We start from the raw sequence: 17,869 nt of genomic DNA on the forward strand, positions 1-17,869 counted from the left end.
TAGTTTCCCATGTTGTCTGCTTCAGCTAGCACCCCATGTAGATCTGGCTTATTAATGGAATTCCTGGCTCTGTCTGCTTGGGAAGTGAGGTTTTTTGATGAATTTCAAGCTGCCTTTGCAGCCAGCAGTACCTCTGCCTCCTTTGAGGGCAGCCACCCTGGAGAATGAGATTTTGATGACTCTGTTTCCAAGTCCTGTCACACCTTGTTTGACTTGTAGTGTGTCAGTCCCCAGGACAGCCTTAAACCTTTTGACTGGGTTTATTTCCCTGTGTTCAGAAAGCATATATTGAATTCTGAGTAAAGGTCCAAAGGTATAATTAAATGCAACAGACTTTGACCTGTTTTGCTTTTTCCGTTTCCAGGGCAGTGGTAGGATTGGGCTGCACTTGTGACTTTGGTACCTGCTGGCCTTTAGGTCAGGCATCCTCATAATATTGGTTGTTTCTTTTTACTGAAGACAGAATCTCATTTGGAAATGCTCCTTTTTTTGCTTTGCTTTGAATGAGAGTCTCACAATACCTTTTCAGTTGATTTTTATATCCTGAAGTTCACAGGTTTTCTTATAAAGCATTTGAACAAAACCTGCTTTTCAGAGGTGCCACATTTAAAGATAGTAGCCATAAACACCCAGTGTGTCTTGCATTTTAGAACTGCTTGTCTAAGAGGTGGAAGGTTTCTCTGGTGGCATGCTTTGTGCTCAAAATGTTATTGTCTCTCTGTTCTTTTCTTCCCTGTCCACGTTTCCATAGAAGTATTGAAATAAATGCTTTGTGTCCAGAGCTATTTATTGAATAATGCATTATGTATACTAGAACAGATTTGAAAATATGATAGGAATAGGACACTTACATGATTTAGTAGGAATTAAAGGGAATCTCTCATTGGTGCAGTTATGTTCACATGTGTATTTATAAGTTGATTGATTAGAGCTCAGCTCATTTTTCTCATTAGATGTGTATTATAAAGAATATGCTAAAGAGGTCTATGTAAACCATAATAAAGTGCTATGAAGAAGTAGATTACTAATAGCACAGGTTCAGGTCCAGTTACTGCGTTCTGGGAATAAGCTATAAGGGGGGCAGTATTTTTCCCCAGCTGTAGACTAAGAAATAGGAAAAGTGTTGAAAATAAAAATATCATTGTTGTCAAGTGAGCTTCTTAACCTTTGATGGTAACTGGCTAAATTGCAGTAGTTCAGGCAAACGAAGTGATAATTTCTAGTGAAGGGATCCTGTCCTGTTTATCTGCAGGAGTTTCTATATTGGAGAGGATTCCCAGAATATAATTTGGGAGGGTTGGTTGGCAAAGCACCAGGAGTCCGTGCTCCCCGTAGAGGGCCGTAGGCTTTGCTGTCCATTGGCATGTCCTCTGGGGTGACTCCCAGCTGTGCCCTGTTGTCCATCGTCAACAGAAATGGCAGGGGGTCTGCTGGCCTTTGCATTTAGTGTCTCACTCACTCTTGATCTTTTCTGGGAGTTAGTTTAATACACTAAATGATAAAGGAATTAATCTGTTGATGTAGATATGAACAACTTTCCTAGGACTCTGTGTTTTCTTGTCATCTACCTCCAATAATCTAGAGCTCCTTGCTGAGGGAGTATTTTGGGAGGAGGAAGGTGAATGGCATCTTATAAGACCTGGGTGGAATGGAAAGTTTCCAGAACATGATCATGGAGCACTGGTTTAGCTCAGTCAGCCTCCTGTGGACTTCTTTAAAATGACCCTCTTCTCTTTCAGTCAGTATTGAGCATTTACTGTGCATGGGACACATCAAGAGAATGTAATGTCCGTGTAATGCAGGAGACTAGAAACAATGCTTGCTTTTGGCTGTATGTGTACCTCAGGTGGATTTGTTGTTTTTCATTTCAAAGATGAGGGTTAAGCTAGTTTAATTTCTGGGTTTCTGGAGGCTTATTTTATTTTATTTTTTTAAAGATTTTATTTATTTATTTGAGAGAGAGAGAGAGAGAGAGAAAGAGAGAGAGAGAGAGCATGAGAGAGGAGAAGGTTAGAAGGAGAAGCAGACTCCCCATGGAACTGGGAGCCCGATGTGGGACTCGATCCCAGGACTCTGGGATCATGACCTGAGCCGAAGGCAGTCACCTAACCAACGGAGCCACCCGGGTGCGCTGGAGGCTTGTTATAGGGGAAGTTGCACTTTGAACCCTTACTGCATTTTAGGTGTGCCTTTGGAGAACAGTTGTTAGCTCGGGTTTTTCTCGCAGCCAGAAAATCGTACTGGAGCTTCATGTCCATGTTCTTGGTTTGTGCTGCGTTCTGGAGATCAGATTTGCACAGTGCTTTGTGATTTGTGGCAGGTGTAGCCCCAGACCCACATTTCTGCCAGGCCCTATTTTCTGTATGAGCTGTTTCCCATATTCGCCATATCCTAAGAGTGTCTAAGAGGACCGCGCCCACCATACACATAACTGAGTTCTACTCCCCCCCAGCCACATTTCCCCAGGGGATGGGGTTCCTGGGTTGCTGCTGTTGTCAGATCTTGTTGTCTTAGAATCCAGAGGTTTCCTGTTCCTGAGAAAAAAAGGCCAGCATGTGGTCATGCTGGTCTCTTCATGCTTCTCCACGTGGCTCCATCCATATTGGCCCCTTCCTGCCCCTCCCAAGGAACAACACAAGCTCTCCATGCAGCAATTTGTGGTTGCTGTTCTCTCACTCTCTTTCCCTGTGTCCCCGAGCAGACGTTCTTGCCAATTCATCTCCTCCAGGGCTCAGCACACCCATCACCTTCTCAGTGAAACATTCCCTGATCACGCCACTGAGAATCATGCCCCCTTCCCCTGCCTTCCATCCATGTCCCCCTCTGCATCCTCCTTCCCTGATTGATTTGCCTCCACATTATTTATCACATGTATCCTGTTGTATATTTTTTTCAGACTGATTTTTCCTCTAGAATGTAATTCCCTTGAGAGTCTGCATCCTTGACCAGTTGGCTCCCTGCGGTGCCTGGCACAGTGCCTGGTACATAGATGGGGCTCAGCAAATATCTGTTGAAGGAAGGCTTGTTGGATTTTTGACAAACTCCTTATTCATGCCACCCTATTTCAGGAAACATCAGTCTAACATGTTTAGACAGAATCTGAGTAAACCACAGGAAACCCTTGTTTTTCTCCTGGTCATTTGTCCTTATCCACTAGGTTCTAAGATGCGCTAAATACCTAGAACCACTTGCAGCCAGGTCCTGTCCTTGCTGTGAACAGCCTTTCTGGCAAGAGTGCTGACACATGTGGTCTGAGTGGGAATCTTTTGGGGGTGACTCCTTCACCTGGGTGAACAAACTCTTCTGTTGGGAAGCCCCTTCACTGACCCATTTCACCCTGTGGATTGTTCTTTCCCCTGCTACAGTGGATGGTAAATGTTTCTTTCCTTTTTATGTCTTACTGTGTTCAGCTGGATTGACTTCATGTAGGAGATTTGAACAAATCTACCTGTTCAAGGGTGTTGCTGGTCAGACTGTGGTCCTTGGATCAGCAGCATTGATCTCACTTGGAACTCTTTAGAAATTGAATAAAAATCTCAGGCCCACTCTAGACCCACTGAATCAGAATAGGCACATACTGCTTAATTTCATGTGCAACCTGACTGGGCCATAGGGCCCAGATGTTTGGTCAAACATTATTGTAGGTGTTTCTGTGAAGGTATTTTTGAATGAGATGAATGTTTAAATTGGTAGAGTTTGGATGCAGCAGATGACCCTCTCCTGTGGGTGGGCCTCATTCAGTCAGTTAAAAGCCTGAATAGAACAAAGTCTGACCTTCCTGGACAAGAAGGAATTCTGCCATCTGATAGCCTTCAGACTCGAAGGACAACATGAGATCTCCTGGGTCTCCAGTCGGCCAGCCCACTCTGCAGATTTTAGACTTGGCAAGACTCCACAAATGTGTAAATCAATTCCTTAAAATGATTCTTTCTCTCTGTATATACATTCCTGTTGGTTCTGTTTCTCTGGAGACCCTGACTAATATATTTTAACAAGACCCCCCCCAGGTGATTTGTATGCATCCTTAAGTTGGAGAAGTTCTACCCTAAACTCTTCCAGTAGGATGATTTTGATGGGTGCTGCTTTTAGCTGATTGTACTTTTATGTGTTAACATCTGTAACAGGACACATCAGGTTGTATATCAAGATAATTATTTTACTACTACACAGTAGCCATCTCTTAGGTGAATGTCAGTTTCTCTGAATTATTGACTATTATTGACTATGCTCATTCTATTTGAGTCTGAAAATATTTTAGACTCACTTTTCTATTTCGACTAGAATAAAAGTTAGTATACTTTCCTTCCCCGTCTTATATTTGGTTTTCTCATATAAATGGGATCTCTTTCTGCTCCAACCATCTACTTTTATGGTATTTCAGAGACATGTGGCTCCCCTTAAGTATACTTAGTAATGGACTCAAGTGGGAAATGTTCACACAAAGATCAGGTCATCTGCCAACAGTGTATGTGTGTCTGTTTCATACAGATAGAATCTGGGGTTCAAATGTTTTAGTCAGACTACATTATAAGATGCTTTCTAGTCTTAGAGTATATGATTTTCATGTTTCCTTTATGATAATGTTGTTTGCTTTATTTCAATGGTCAGTGCACCATAAAGGAATGCATGGTGTTCTGTTTGAATTTGTCCTCTAAATTGCAATGAAAAGAACTTTGTACCATGAGCTTTTCATGTGCATGAGTATGGTATATTTTCTATACCCTACACTTTTTTTTTCTGTTTTTGAAATTTTAACTATGAAATTAATAACATTACAGATATACATCAAATATAGGCAAAATTTCTTTTTATGGGCCATAAAGTGATAGTTTTCCTATGTTAATTTAAAATAAATCTAACATAAATTTTAGTAGTGACCTTTACTCACTCTCAGTTTACTCACATGTTCTGCCTGTACTCAAATTTAACAGTTTGCATATAAACATTGTAGTGTTCATTTCTTTATTACATTTAATTGGTCTCAATTTGTCAGTCATACCCTACACTTTAATAAGCTTGATTTGAGCTAGTTTCTTCTGTCTGGCAAAATTTCACAGTGATATCCTATACCTCAAAGTGCTACATAAGTGAGTAGGGGCTCCATGCAAGCACATTTTCTAGCAGGCTCTAGCAGATATCCCTTCAAAGGTCAGAATCTTTTAAGTTTGGACTGTCTTAAAAATGGTTTTCATATACTTTTTAAATATGTATATTTAATATGCAAAAGAAGACCCTTGGCTCTTCTATTTTGGTGCTTCTAATTTGTGTATTTGAAACCTGCTAGATAACTTTGCTACAATATATTTAAGAGTTGCTTTCAGAAGGCAAGTAAGAAGTCAAGCAGGTTTACTCTTATGGATAAATCTTCAAGCAGCCAAAAGGCAAATGGTTCATTTTGCCCCTTCAGCTTCTCAATTTATACCTTTGGATTATTTCATTGTTCATTGATTATCTGCTATGTGGTGGGAACATGCAAAGTTTAAGTGAGCATTCTTAATGTTCCCAGAATCTATTCTGGGAATAGATAAATAAAATACAAAACAAAGCAGAGACTGTATAAGGTGGTTGTAAACACCAGCCTGTGGCCTTGGAGGAAGAGGAATCTTTGTGATTTGACCAAACTTAATAGAAGATATAAGTTTGAATGGGAGAATAAGATGGGAAGGGCCATTTAGTTATAGAGAGACCATGTGGATGAGAGAGGATGTCCCAGGCGGAAGCAACAATGTGAGCATCTATAGATTCAACACAAATTAAATCCTCAAGGGAGAAAAGACAGTCTCTTCAATAAGTGGTGCTGGGGCAATTGGATTTTCATATGTAAAAAAATGAAACTGGACCCCTCTTTTTATACCACTTACAAAAATTAATTTGAAATAGATTAAAGACTGAAACATAAGACTCGAAGCCATGGAACTCCTGGAAGAAAACATAGGGACAAAGCTCCTTGACATGGGTTTTGGTGATGATTTTTTGGATGTAACATCTAAAGCAAGAGCAACAAAATAAAAAGGGAGACTATATCCAACTAAAAAGCTTCTGCCCAGCAAAAGAAACCACCAAATAAAGTGCAAAGAGAACCTTTGGAATGGGAAAAATATTTGCAAGCCATATATCTGATAGGGGGCTAATATGTAATCTATATAAAGAACTTATATAGCTCAATGGCAACAACAAAAAAAATAACCCAATTAAAAAATGGGCAAAATACATGAATAGACATTTATCCAAAGAAGATACATGAAAAACCAACAGGTACATGCAAAGATGCCCAACATCACTGGTCATTAGAGAAATGCAAATTAAAACCATAAGGTCCTATCATGTCACACCTGGTTTGGATAGTCATCATCAAAAAGGTAAGAGATAACAAAAGCTGGCATTGATAGAAAAGGGAACCCTCTTGGTGGGACTCTAAACTGGTGCAGGCACTATGGGAACAGGTGTGGAGTTTCCTCAAAAAATTAAATAGAACTACCCTATGATTCAGCAGTTCAACTTTTGGGACTATATCCAAAGGAAATAAAAACACTAACTTAAAAGGATATCTCCACCACCATGTTCATAGCAGCAGTGTTTACAACCACCAAGACATGGAAATAGCCCAAGTGTCCGCTGATGGATGAAGAGGTTGTAGTATATACATAAAGTGGAATATTACTCAGCCGTAGAAAATGAAGGAATCCTACCGTTTGTGACATGGATAGACCTTGAAGGCATGCTAAGTAAATAAGAAAAGAAAGACCTGTTATATGATCTCACACACATGGAATCTAAAGAAACAAAACAAATCTAAACTCATAGAAAAAGATAAGACTTGTGATTACCAGAATTTGGGGCGGGGGGGAGGAATTAGAGAAGGTGGTGCCAAGGTATAACCTCCAGTTGTAAGATAAATGCATATAAGGAGCGTAATATACAATAGGATGCACTAGCTACCACTGCTGTATGGTATTTATGAAAGTTCATTTTTCCCCTTTTTTCTTGTACCCATATGAGAAGATGGGTGTTCACGGAACCTGCTGTGGTAACCATTTCACTATGTATGTAAATGAGAACATCCTGCTGTATGTCTGAAGTGATGCAGTGATGTATGTCAATTATTTCTCAATAAAACTGGAAACAAATTCCAAATAGGCATAAGCAAAGGTGGCTAAATGAAGGGTGTGATGAGAATGGAGTTTATTCCACTGTGGTTGAACAAAAAAACACCCATGGTACGTATCTAGAGGGACTCATTGACCTGTTATGCACATGCCTGAGACCCAGAACTTCCTTTATGGACTTGACTTGCTACCTCAAATCAGTGGCTTTATATTAAGAATCGTTTCATGTCACAAACCCTGGAATAATTCTACTAGCTTGTGTGAATCGCTCAATTGGTGTTTCTATCTCACTCTTTATTTCAGTGTTCTTGTTTTTTGTGGTATTTGGGATCTTTGAAACATATCTTCCTTTAGCAAATATTCTTTTTTTTTTAAATTATTTATTTAGAGAGAGAAAGGGTGGGAACAGGGAGAGAGAGGATCTCAAGCAGACTCCCTGCTGATCATAGGGCCCCATGCAGAGCTCGATCTCACAACCCATGAGATCATGACCTGAGCCAAAACCAAGAGTTGGATGCTCAACCAACCGAGCCACCCAGGTGTCCTGGGGAATACTCTTGATGTGTTTACTGTAGCTCCTAGAAGGCAGGTAAATCTCTCTGCTTACACTGTGTGAATAGTAAATACATCTAAGTCAGAGAACAAAGATCACATTAGAAGATTTTCTTGTCAGGTGCATCCTTTTACAAAATCTTTATGGGACAGGGCAAGCACAACAATTTTCTTTTCCTAAATTCTGAGCTATTTTATTTTTAAAACCACTTGTAAAGTTCTCACAACTTTCCATTTTCTCTGTAGATTTTGCATCTGTGGCTGACAGTAGCATTTTTCTTTGTGCTTCTAGTACGGCCAAGTACAGCGTGTTGACGTTTCTACCTCGATTCTTGTATGAGCAGATTAGAAGAGCTGCTAATGCCTTCTTCCTCTTCATTGCCTTATTACAGGTAATGCTTTTTAAAAAGTGATTTAAAATTCATAATGTTAGTTACATGCAAAATGGGATTTTGCTAAAAGGTCGCTTAACTGAAAGTGTCGTCATACTTGAATGTAATTTACCCTTTCATCCAGTCATCGTTTTCATGCACAGACATGATCCCTGCATGAAGGCAGACTTCTTTAGATGTTGCCATAAGGATAATGGCAGTTACTAAAAGAGGCACTGAAAAGTGTCCCAAAAGCCATACTTTTGACCCCTTTCAGTCCTAAACAACATAGCAATGTTAGATAAGATTTTTAAAATGTAAAACACATAGCTAGTTTTTAAAAGAAGGTAATCCCTTTTGTATAACAGAAATGGAACAGAACTTCAAAAGAGCGAGTGGTGAGTGTCATATTTTCCTTTTTGTATAGAGGGTTTTGACTTCAAAATTTTAATTTGTCAACTTCCTCTTTTGGTCTCTTGTCTTACAGCAAATTCCAGACGTATCTCCAACAGGAAGATATACCACCCTGGTGCCATTGATCATTATTTTAACAATTGCAGGCATCAAAGAGATTGTAGAAGATTTTGTAAGTCTTTGCTTTCATAGAATTAAAACCTTCTATTGGATATAACTTGTAATTTATTTGTTGATCTGTTTTTCTTTGTCAAAGATAGGAAATTATCAATAACTTAACCAGTCTCTCAAGGCTCATGATGGTATTTTTGGGGAAGGAACGCATACACACAGTGTCTTAAATATCTATACAGGGACACAGAAGTAGTTCAAACTGTGTTTTCTAATGTTAGCTCTGTAAACCCTCTTTGATTTTTATCACTGATGTTCCTATCCATCTTTAGAGCTTGCTAATTCAGGTATCCGAAGGATGGTATTGCTGCCTAGTATAGCAGCATTGGGCTGGCTGTGCCTGAGGTAATTTTATGAATTTTCTCTCTCCTCAGACTTATCTTGGTGTATCTCCAGGTTCAATGGCTACAGCCATATTCATGCTTTCTCCCCTTTTCTCCATAAGTGGTCTTGCCTCCAGAGTCTTTCTCTTCCTCTTTACCGCTCCCTCCCTCCCTCCTCTACCTCTGTGTCTCCTTTTCACACTCTCGCACATACACTCATACACATTATGTACATTTTCCTGGGAATAGGTAAACAAATAAATGGAATACAAATCAGAGGTACCTTGCTCACAAAGTTCTTTATCAGTAGAATGAATTCAGTTGCTGAATTTATCATACTGAATACTTCTTTTAATCTGATCTAAAAGAAACGAGGTGTGAGAAGTCTCATACTTCAGAGTGCTTATTCCTTGTTGGAGCCAAAATGTCATAGCTGACACCAGAGGAGATTGCATCCACGTTTGGGACATTTGTCTACTGAATTTAGGGAGTGAGGCCGGGTCACAAACTTCTGAGCTGAGTTTCGCAGGGTTCGCATTGCTGCTGGTCTGTTTCCTGGAACCCTATTTCTTTCCTGATCTATTGTTGCTGTTTCACTGATGCATTGGGAACTTTTGAATCTAAGAACTTCCTTTTCTTTCTGGTAACAGAAGCGGCATAAGGCAGACAATGCAGTGAACAAAAAGAAAACAATAGGTAAGACACCAGGCTGAGTCCCTTTTCCTGCTAGAAAGCTTCAGACCCACATTTAAGGCATTTAAAATAAGTAGCTAATGGTATTGAGATAAGTGGAGGGAAATGATCTATGAAATATTTTAAAGAAATAGCAAAATTACAAACTAGTCCAACAAAATATGAGTCCTGGCTCTAAGATTTGAAAGGAATTTGTCTGTTTTAGAAATTTAGAAAAGGTGGTAATTTTCAGGAGCTTAGACATACTTTAGGTCTGTAAAAAGTCCAAGCATTCACATCCTTGGTTTATAATTGCTCCCTACTGCTCTATTTTTTGTTGTATTGATTTCTAGAACATTAGGTCTGTATTGTGTATGTGTGTATGTGTGTGTTTAATCTCATAATAACAGGGTGATATTTTTCTCCTTGGATAAATATGGCTAGTTTTAACTTACATGCATGTATCTCTATATGTGTGTTTATTAATATATATATGGTATGTGGGTTGGGACTCCATTTTGAGGAGTGATGTGGTATGCCTTTATGTCTAAAGATATGGTATGTTGGAATTAAGTGGAATTTTGAAAGGAACCTCTTAGATTTTATAAAGCTCATTTTATTTCGATTATCACCAATATTAACTGGCACATTGTTTTTTTCCTTTTCAGTGTTAAGAAATGGTATGTGGCATACCATTATGTGGAAAGAGGTAAAAACTATAGGAAACAAATTGAGGGTTGCTGGAGGGGAGAGGGTGGGGGATGGGTAATTGGGTGATGGGCATTAAGGAGGACATGTGCTGTGATGAGCACTGGGTGTGATATACAACTGATAAATTATTGAACACTACATCTGAAACTAATGATGTACTATATTTTGGCTAATTGAATTTAAATAAAACATTTAAAAAATCCTAATTTTAAAGATCTGCCAGAAAGTACTGGTTTGGGGACTTATAATTAATTACTAGTATTGCTTGCAGTAGATAAAATTTGGCTTAAGACATCACTCATCTCTCATGTAAGTTTTATGTCGTGGAGTTTCCCTCAGGTTTACTTAGAACTGCTGCCCGATGACTTGGTTCCCTGCTTTTTCTGGAAAATGCTCACTGTGTCTGTTCATAGTTGTGAAATTTGTTGCTCCTGAAGGATACTTCTGAAATATCAAAGCATTCTCTAGTTTCCAACTCCAATCCAAGAAACCTTTTCCCTGTCCTTCTTTTCTTAACTAAATCCAGTTTTGTTTTGTTTGTTTTTTAAGATTTTTCTAACTTTGGAGAATCTCATTTCTAATGTTTTTGGTGGGAAGAGTTTTGGATTTAAGATTTTACAGTGAAATGTAAACAGGGGTGGAATGGGGTTGGAGGCCAGCCTGTTTCTATTCTGAACTTGGTTATCATGACGAGTAGTGACTGCTCTTAACTTGATGGTAGTGAAAAGGGTTTGTCTCCACGTTACTGGAAACACGAGACTGGGAGGGCTTGGGGGTGGTGAGGGTTTTGGGTTGTTTATAGTGATGAATAGAAAATGTAGAAGAAATATGCTGTACCATCTGGGTGTCTTGCATCTGATAAAGTTAGCTTTTTAAGTGAGCCTCTGTTTTACCTGGAACTTCTTAATGGTCACGAGGTGGTTTTTGCAGGGGGTGACTCTCATGACCTCAGGATTTGAAGCTCATTATTATGATTTCAAGAGAAAACTGCTTTTTAGAAGATCCTCTTAACCACAGTTTCTCCTGCTAACCATTTAATAAGCAGGGTTTAAAAATGCTTCTCTGATCTTTTTTTACTCCACAAAATCCCTGTGATATAGTAACCACAGCCCTCAGTTTAGTTTGTGTTTCGTTTACTTTATTGTAAGAGAACAATGAAATCTCTTTATATTGTTTCGTGATAACACCTCAACCTTTGTAGTAATCTAGGAGTCCTGTAATGTCAGTACTAATCGACCTCTCTCTTATTGGAAGTCTGTGATTCTTGGCCAAGTGGTTGGAAATTCTTGACCTCATAGAGGTTAGAAATGCTCCGAGTGTTATGGGGGTTCAGGGACTCCCACTGCACTTAGGAATGGCCTCTGTTTCTCCAAGTGCTTCCTGACACTACGCCCCTCCCCACCCCCCAGAAAGGTGCGAACTGTAACGGGAGTGAAGAATCATTTGGATTCGGGATGTTTGCACTACTTGAAACAGTAGAGAATGGAGTGATGATCTCTGAATTCTGGATCCAGGAGTTGATGGCCTCACAGACCCCTAAAGCTTGTTACCATTTCCTATACACATTCAAAGTTAAAAAAATCCCAAACCAAATACCTGTTACATGCTTTGCCACAAATGTTTTTATTTCAATTAAAATGCTTTTTGTTTGTCTCGGTGGAGCTCTTAGTATGTCCCCAAGGTGGTTTTAGGCACTGGTGATGCAAGTAAGAGTAAAGCATGGCCCCTGCCATTAGGGAGCAGCCCACCGTGGTTCTCAGCCTTCAGTGGGCGTCCAAGTCGCTTGACCGGCAGGTCTAACACTGATTGCTGTGCTGGCCGTACTCAGAATTTCTGATTGGGGTGTTCCACTGGCCCCGGAATTTGCATTTGTAACAAGTTCCCAGGTGAGGCTGACACTGCTGTCCCCCAAACCACTGGTGTTGTGGGAGTGGCAGGTAGCTGGGGGAATGCAGTGTGGGTGCTGAGCTCTGAATGGGGCATGCTTCTGGAACATCTGGGATGGTGGGCAAGTCTAGACCCATCAGTTCAGATGAGCAAAGGCTTCTCTCCTGTGATATTCCGATGTTCTTCTGAAGGATGAATGAGAGATAACTATTTTAGGAGGGAAATTCTGTTCAAGACAGAGGGAACCGGGTGAAAGTCTGAGGAAAACCAGGCACCTCTGCAGAGCAGCTCAGAACAGGGATGAGAATATGGGAGAAGACAGGCAATAAGAAGTACCAAGCCCCAGAGCTGTCAGCCAAGGTGGACGTGACTATAAGTTTTCCAAAGCAATAACAGCGCTCATCTGAAATGCTGAGTTTGCGTTGGCCATCCCCTGGGCTGTAGCAGAATAGAAGGCTGGGAGACAGCTCTTCAGGGCAACTTGATAGCTTTGGATGACTTTGAGAAGGCCTTTGAGCTTGTTCTTCAAAATTAAGAAGCTTAAGAAATCCTTTGAGGCTAGAGTGGATTCAGGCACCTAGAGGGGCTTTTTCTCACCTTAAGAATTCTCATTTGGGAAACTTCACACAGTCAAGGGACAACCATGCATAAGAACACAAAATAGAAAACGATTTTCAAACACATTTCCAACCAAGTAGTTTTTCATGTGCATGGAATTTCTTAGTACTCTGTTACTGGGATATGAATATTTCTTTTTTTTTTTTTAAAGCTTTTATTTATTTATTTGACAGACAGACATCACAAGTAGGCAGAGAGGCAGGCAGAGAGAGAGAGGAGGAAGCAGGCTCCCCGCGGAGCAGAGAGCCTGATGTGGGGCTCGATCCCAGAACCCTGGGATCATGACCTGAGCCGAAGGCAGCGGCCTAACCCACTGAGCCACCCAGGCGCCCCTGGGATATGACTATTTCTTTAGTTAATTAACTAAGATGAGAGAAAGCTATAATTTCCCTTGTCCTCCCACTGAATTAAGAGAAAAATTCACTGCCTTTTGTTTTTTTTGAAAACACGACTGATTTTCCTTTCTAGTTTTTAACTAATAGTTTCTTCTGATTTTTTCCATGTAATTAAACTATTCATGTAAAATACTTTTTACATTTAGAAACATTTTTAATTTTCATAAGCATTCCTTGATGTTGTACTGCTGGCTGTTAAAATAGTTCTGTGACACCTATTCTTTAATATTGTCTTTATTGTGAAATATGGAATATACTTAAAGGCCTATGACTTTTTTGCCTTTAAGTTGATACTAGCTTCAAATTTATAGTGGTTCTGGAATTTAACTTTTAACCCCCCTCTGTACATTGAGCCTGGTTCCTTACTTCCCCATATGCTTCGTAGTGGTTCTATTCAAAACACTAGGATATGTTTTTAGAAAACTCTCTTTTTTCCTAATGAAGAGTTAACTATAGGCTCCTGCCAGTGCCATTCTCTTAGCTTACAAGATCCAGGAGTCTTTCATGAATATTAGTTTCATAAGTATTTCAGAAGTATTCAGTTTGAAATTCTTGATTTCTAGGAGAATAGTAACATGCATTAGAATAAGAAGTAAGGCATAGAGCCCATTTTGAGTTTTGAACTTACGTGTGCTGAGAACAGCCTTTGTTCTTATACTGTCTGAAAATCGTAACCTGTCTGACTTTCACACTCATAATGTCCATCGATTGTACTCCTGCTGATAGAGACTAGCACTTAGCATAATGCCTATTTCAGGCAGGTGCTTGCATATACTTTGTTAATCATTGCATCAGCCCTACAAGGTGAGTGTTAATCTTTCTCCATTTTATAAGTGAGGACCCTCCCTAGAGCTCACAGAGGTGAAGAACTTCCCCAGATCCCAGGCTAGTGTGTCTGGGAAGCTCAGATCTGATCCTCAGCCTGCCTGGCTTGAAAGCCCATATTCTCCTAGCTGGGTGCTTCTGTGACGTCATATAAAGGATTTATAAGCCTGTGGCCGTGGTGCCAGACTAAGGCCTTTAACCTTAGCTTGGGGTCTTGTGTCTGGTAAGTCTGTTATCCTACGTGGTCTCTGAATTTGGCTGTGACTCTTTTTCTTGTTGAAGTTCTTGAGGCTATACAAATCTTTGTTTTAAGTGGTATGTTTCCAGGGGACCTGTAGATGCACTGTTTGCAGTGAATTCAGTATTGCCTTGTAATCAGACCACTGGCCAGTTACTTGGTTTTGAATCTTGGGTCTAACAATCACTGACTGTGTGACTTGATCCAGTTATTTCTCTTTGAGCCTCAGTTTCCCCATTTGTAAAATGGAGAAAATTTATGTGTGTTAACTCATTGATTCTTGTAATAACCCCATGAAATATGTGCTCTCAACCTCATTTTATATATATGGATGAGAAGACTGATGCACAAAGAGTTTCCATAACTTGCTCCGGGTTACTCAGGGCTAGTAAGAAGTCCAGCCTGGGGATTTGAGCCCTGCATTCAGGCTGGCTCTGGAGCTGTGCACTTAACCATGCTCCCCTACTGTGTACAGCTGGAGGATCGTCCCAGAGTTCAAGAGTGCGATTGACAAGTGGAAGGAATAATTGTAAGAAAATGAGATCTTGATAGATGTTCTAACTCTTCTCTTCTCTTACTGTCCTTTTCTGTTTTTGTTTTTTTCTTTTTCATTCATCGTCACTGCAGAAAGGCAGTATTACCATTTGTATTGAAAAATTTTTGTTCTGTTCTTGTCAAGGAAAATAATTTGGGTTCTGTCTTAAGTTTTCTGGCATAACTAATTATATAGTAATTTTTCCTTCAAATATTTAACCAACTTAAAGACTGTTTGTGCTTTCCTGTCTTTCATGCTTCTCTGTCCTTGTCCCTGGTTTTCTAGGTGGCGGTGGGAGACATTGTGAAGGTCGTCAATGGGCAGTACCTCCCAGCAGACATGGCCCTGCTGTCCTCCAGGTCAGGTGTGCGAGCGGGCACATCGTTTCAAATAAACGTGAACAATAAAACATTAAGTGGTGACTACAGGAATCACAAGCCAGCCTTTCCCTTCCACCCCTGGAGGCACTAGCCTTTTCTCTTTGGTCTCTTCTTCAGTTACTTGTTATTTTCCTTCTTTTGTTCCTACTTTAATCCTAAATTTCCTTTCTCCTATTCATCCCCTTGTACTTCTGTAGAAGTCTTTTAGGTGTATCGATTCATTTTACTGTCATAGCCGTTCTGGGCTATTCCGTATTCATAGGAGGCGCTCCAGAGCAGTGGAGTGATTCCGTCAGTAACACGCAGACTATAAGGCTTGAGAACCAGTCTCCTGTGGGTCTAGCCAGGATCTTCCCCTGGGGCCAGGGCCTCCTTTACGAGCTGCTCAGAGATCCAGGCCATGTTCACAGCAGAGACAGGACCTGTGGTTGGTGTTGCCCCTTATCCATCCACGCTGTGTCCTCTTTCTGCCCAAGTGCATGGCCATGCTCTCCAGGCAGTCCCACGCTGGCAGTGTATCACTAATCACTAACTGACATGAATAATGGACGATGCAGTCCTTGACTTTTCCTTGGCTTGATACATGAATGTATACATCAAAGATGGAGTGCTACAATTAGGATATGAATAAACTTCTTTTCTTGTGTTTCAAGTTTAATTCTATGATAAGACTCAAACTTCCTATGTTTATGTGCTGCAGGGAATCCTAGATGCTCGCATTGTTGGCATTTTCTTTGAATGCAGACAGTGTTTGTTTTATTGGATTTGATCATACATTGGATTCTAAGCATTAGCATTGAATTTTCTGCTCAAGATAAAAGGCTTAATAATGGGATCCTGGGCCCATAGAGAAGGAAGAGCACCATATGCATAGGGCAGGACTCGTGTTTGTCCCTATTGATTGGTAACAAGAGAAATAGTGAAATGTGGATCACTTGATGGTTTGGGGTATGCGTTTTCACTGTAACCCTCAGAAAACATGGTTTTAATATGAGATGGTTTGTCTGAGCTGACATGTTTCTAGGGTGCTCATTATTGTTTGAGTCTGTACATTCTGCTAATTTATAACTGAGTACCTTATCCCATTTAATCTTTCCTCAAACCCTTGGTATCCCTGCTTCTTTATGCATGAGAAAACAGAAACGGATGAAACAACTTCCAAGTCCACACAGCCCACAAGGGGAGCAGTAGGAGATTTTAACTTAGCCAGTGGGTCGCAGACTCCATTCTTTTGACCCACTAATTGTGAATAGAAATAGGAACACAGTATCTGCCAGGCTTATTGTTTTTTCTTTTTAAGATTTTATTTATTTATTTAAGGGAGAAAGAGAAAGCATAATCAGGAGGAGGGGCAGAGGGAGAGGGAGAAGCAGGTTCCCTGCTGACCAGGGATCCTGACATAAGACTCCATCCCAGGACTCTGGAATCATGACCTGACCTGAAGGCAGACACTTAACCCACTGGGCCTCCCAGGCGCCCCTGCCATGCTTATTGTTATTCTTCAAGTGTTCTGTCCTTAAAACTGGGTGTTTTGATTAAAAAGTTTCCTGTTGACATAGCAAAAGGTACAGGGAAGGAAAGGCTTGCCAAGCCTGTGTCTTGATTGCTGAATTCTAGTTGTGATGCTCTTCCACAGATGTGTTTGTACTGGCTGTGTCTAGGGTGTGTCTTTTGGTCAGGAGCAGGCCGAGTCTCAGACTTGAGTCATCCAAGCACAGTGGTGGGGTCTTCGCTGGAACATGTTGTGTTTCCCTTAACCCACCAGTCCTCTTCTCATTCTTCTTCAGTTATCTCTGCTACTTAAGGTAAATCATCCATTATGTGGGGCCCATAAGGGTGGATCATTGGGCAAACAACTTTGTGTTGGTGTTGAGCCTCAAGGAGGAGTGTCTTTCTGGACAATTACTACTAGAGTGGTTGAAGGGCCAGTCAGCAGACACTGTTTCCATGGTACAGACTTTATGAGCTGTGAATTTGTGGAGGGCATCTCACTAAACTTTGGCTTTTTAAATTTCTCTCTCCGTAGTGAACCTCAGGCAATGTGTTACGTCGAAACAGCTAATCTAGATGGGGAGACAAACCTTAAAATACGTCAGGTAAAGTAATCTTTTATGACCTGTGTTGTTAAGGATACCCAAATTGCAAATTTGGTCCACTGTACTATTCAGTATATTTTCTAGAGAAAAATGCCCTGCTCGAAAGGGTTCTGCCTTAACCCTAATGGAACTCATGGGAAGAACATGGCTTTTTATAATGAAGGGAGGCCCTTGTCAGAGATAGCAGCGTTAGAAAAAGTGAGCTTCATCCAAGTATGGGTCATGAAAGGTATCTTGCCTTAATTTATGTCTGAGCTCTATGTCTGTTAGTGTAGGTGGAAAGAGATCCTGTCAGCTGAGGTTGAGCTTGAGGTTGAGCTGTGTGGTGGAAAGGGCGTCATCTATATGGAGAGACACAATAGACAAGCTCTGGGTACCTTACTTTACATGGTAGTTTTAACTGAGACTTTAATTCTAGAAAGTAATATATTAGATGCAAAACTTTTATGCCTTAAAGCTGTTTTTACATACATTTTATTTAAAGATTTTATTTATTTATTTGACAGAGAGAGATCACAAGTAGACAGAGAGGTAGGCAGGAGGTAGGGGAAGCAGGCTCCCCCCTGAGCAGAGAG

General features: G+C 40.4%; 1 protein-coding gene across 3 annotated transcripts in view; it reads left to right on the plus strand.

Moving 5' to 3' along the window:
* Window positions 1–17,869, plus strand: part of ATP8A2 (ATPase phospholipid transporting 8A2) — a 587,617-nt gene that overhangs the window by 132,887 nt on the left and 436,861 nt on the right. For all 3 annotated transcript variants that reach the window (XM_032838223.1, XM_032838221.1, XM_032838222.1), the window contains exons 3-8: window positions 7,951–8,050; window positions 8,517–8,615; window positions 9,588–9,633; window positions 10,278–10,318; window positions 15,104–15,177; window positions 17,225–17,294. In XM_032838223.1, the coding sequence (XP_032694114.1) occupies window positions 7,951–8,050; window positions 8,517–8,615; window positions 9,588–9,633; window positions 10,278–10,318; window positions 15,104–15,177; window positions 17,225–17,294 (430 nt within the window). The remainder of the gene's footprint in view (window positions 1–7,950; window positions 8,051–8,516; window positions 8,616–9,587; window positions 9,634–10,277; window positions 10,319–15,103; window positions 15,178–17,224; window positions 17,295–17,869) is intronic.

The sequence above is a fragment of the Lontra canadensis genome, unplaced genomic scaffold (assembly GCF_010015895.1).
Source record: "Lontra canadensis isolate GAN:19392208 unplaced genomic scaffold, GSC_riverotter_1.0 scaffold103, whole genome shotgun sequence".
Classification (NCBI taxonomy): domain Eukaryota; kingdom Metazoa; phylum Chordata; class Mammalia; order Carnivora; family Mustelidae; genus Lontra; species Lontra canadensis.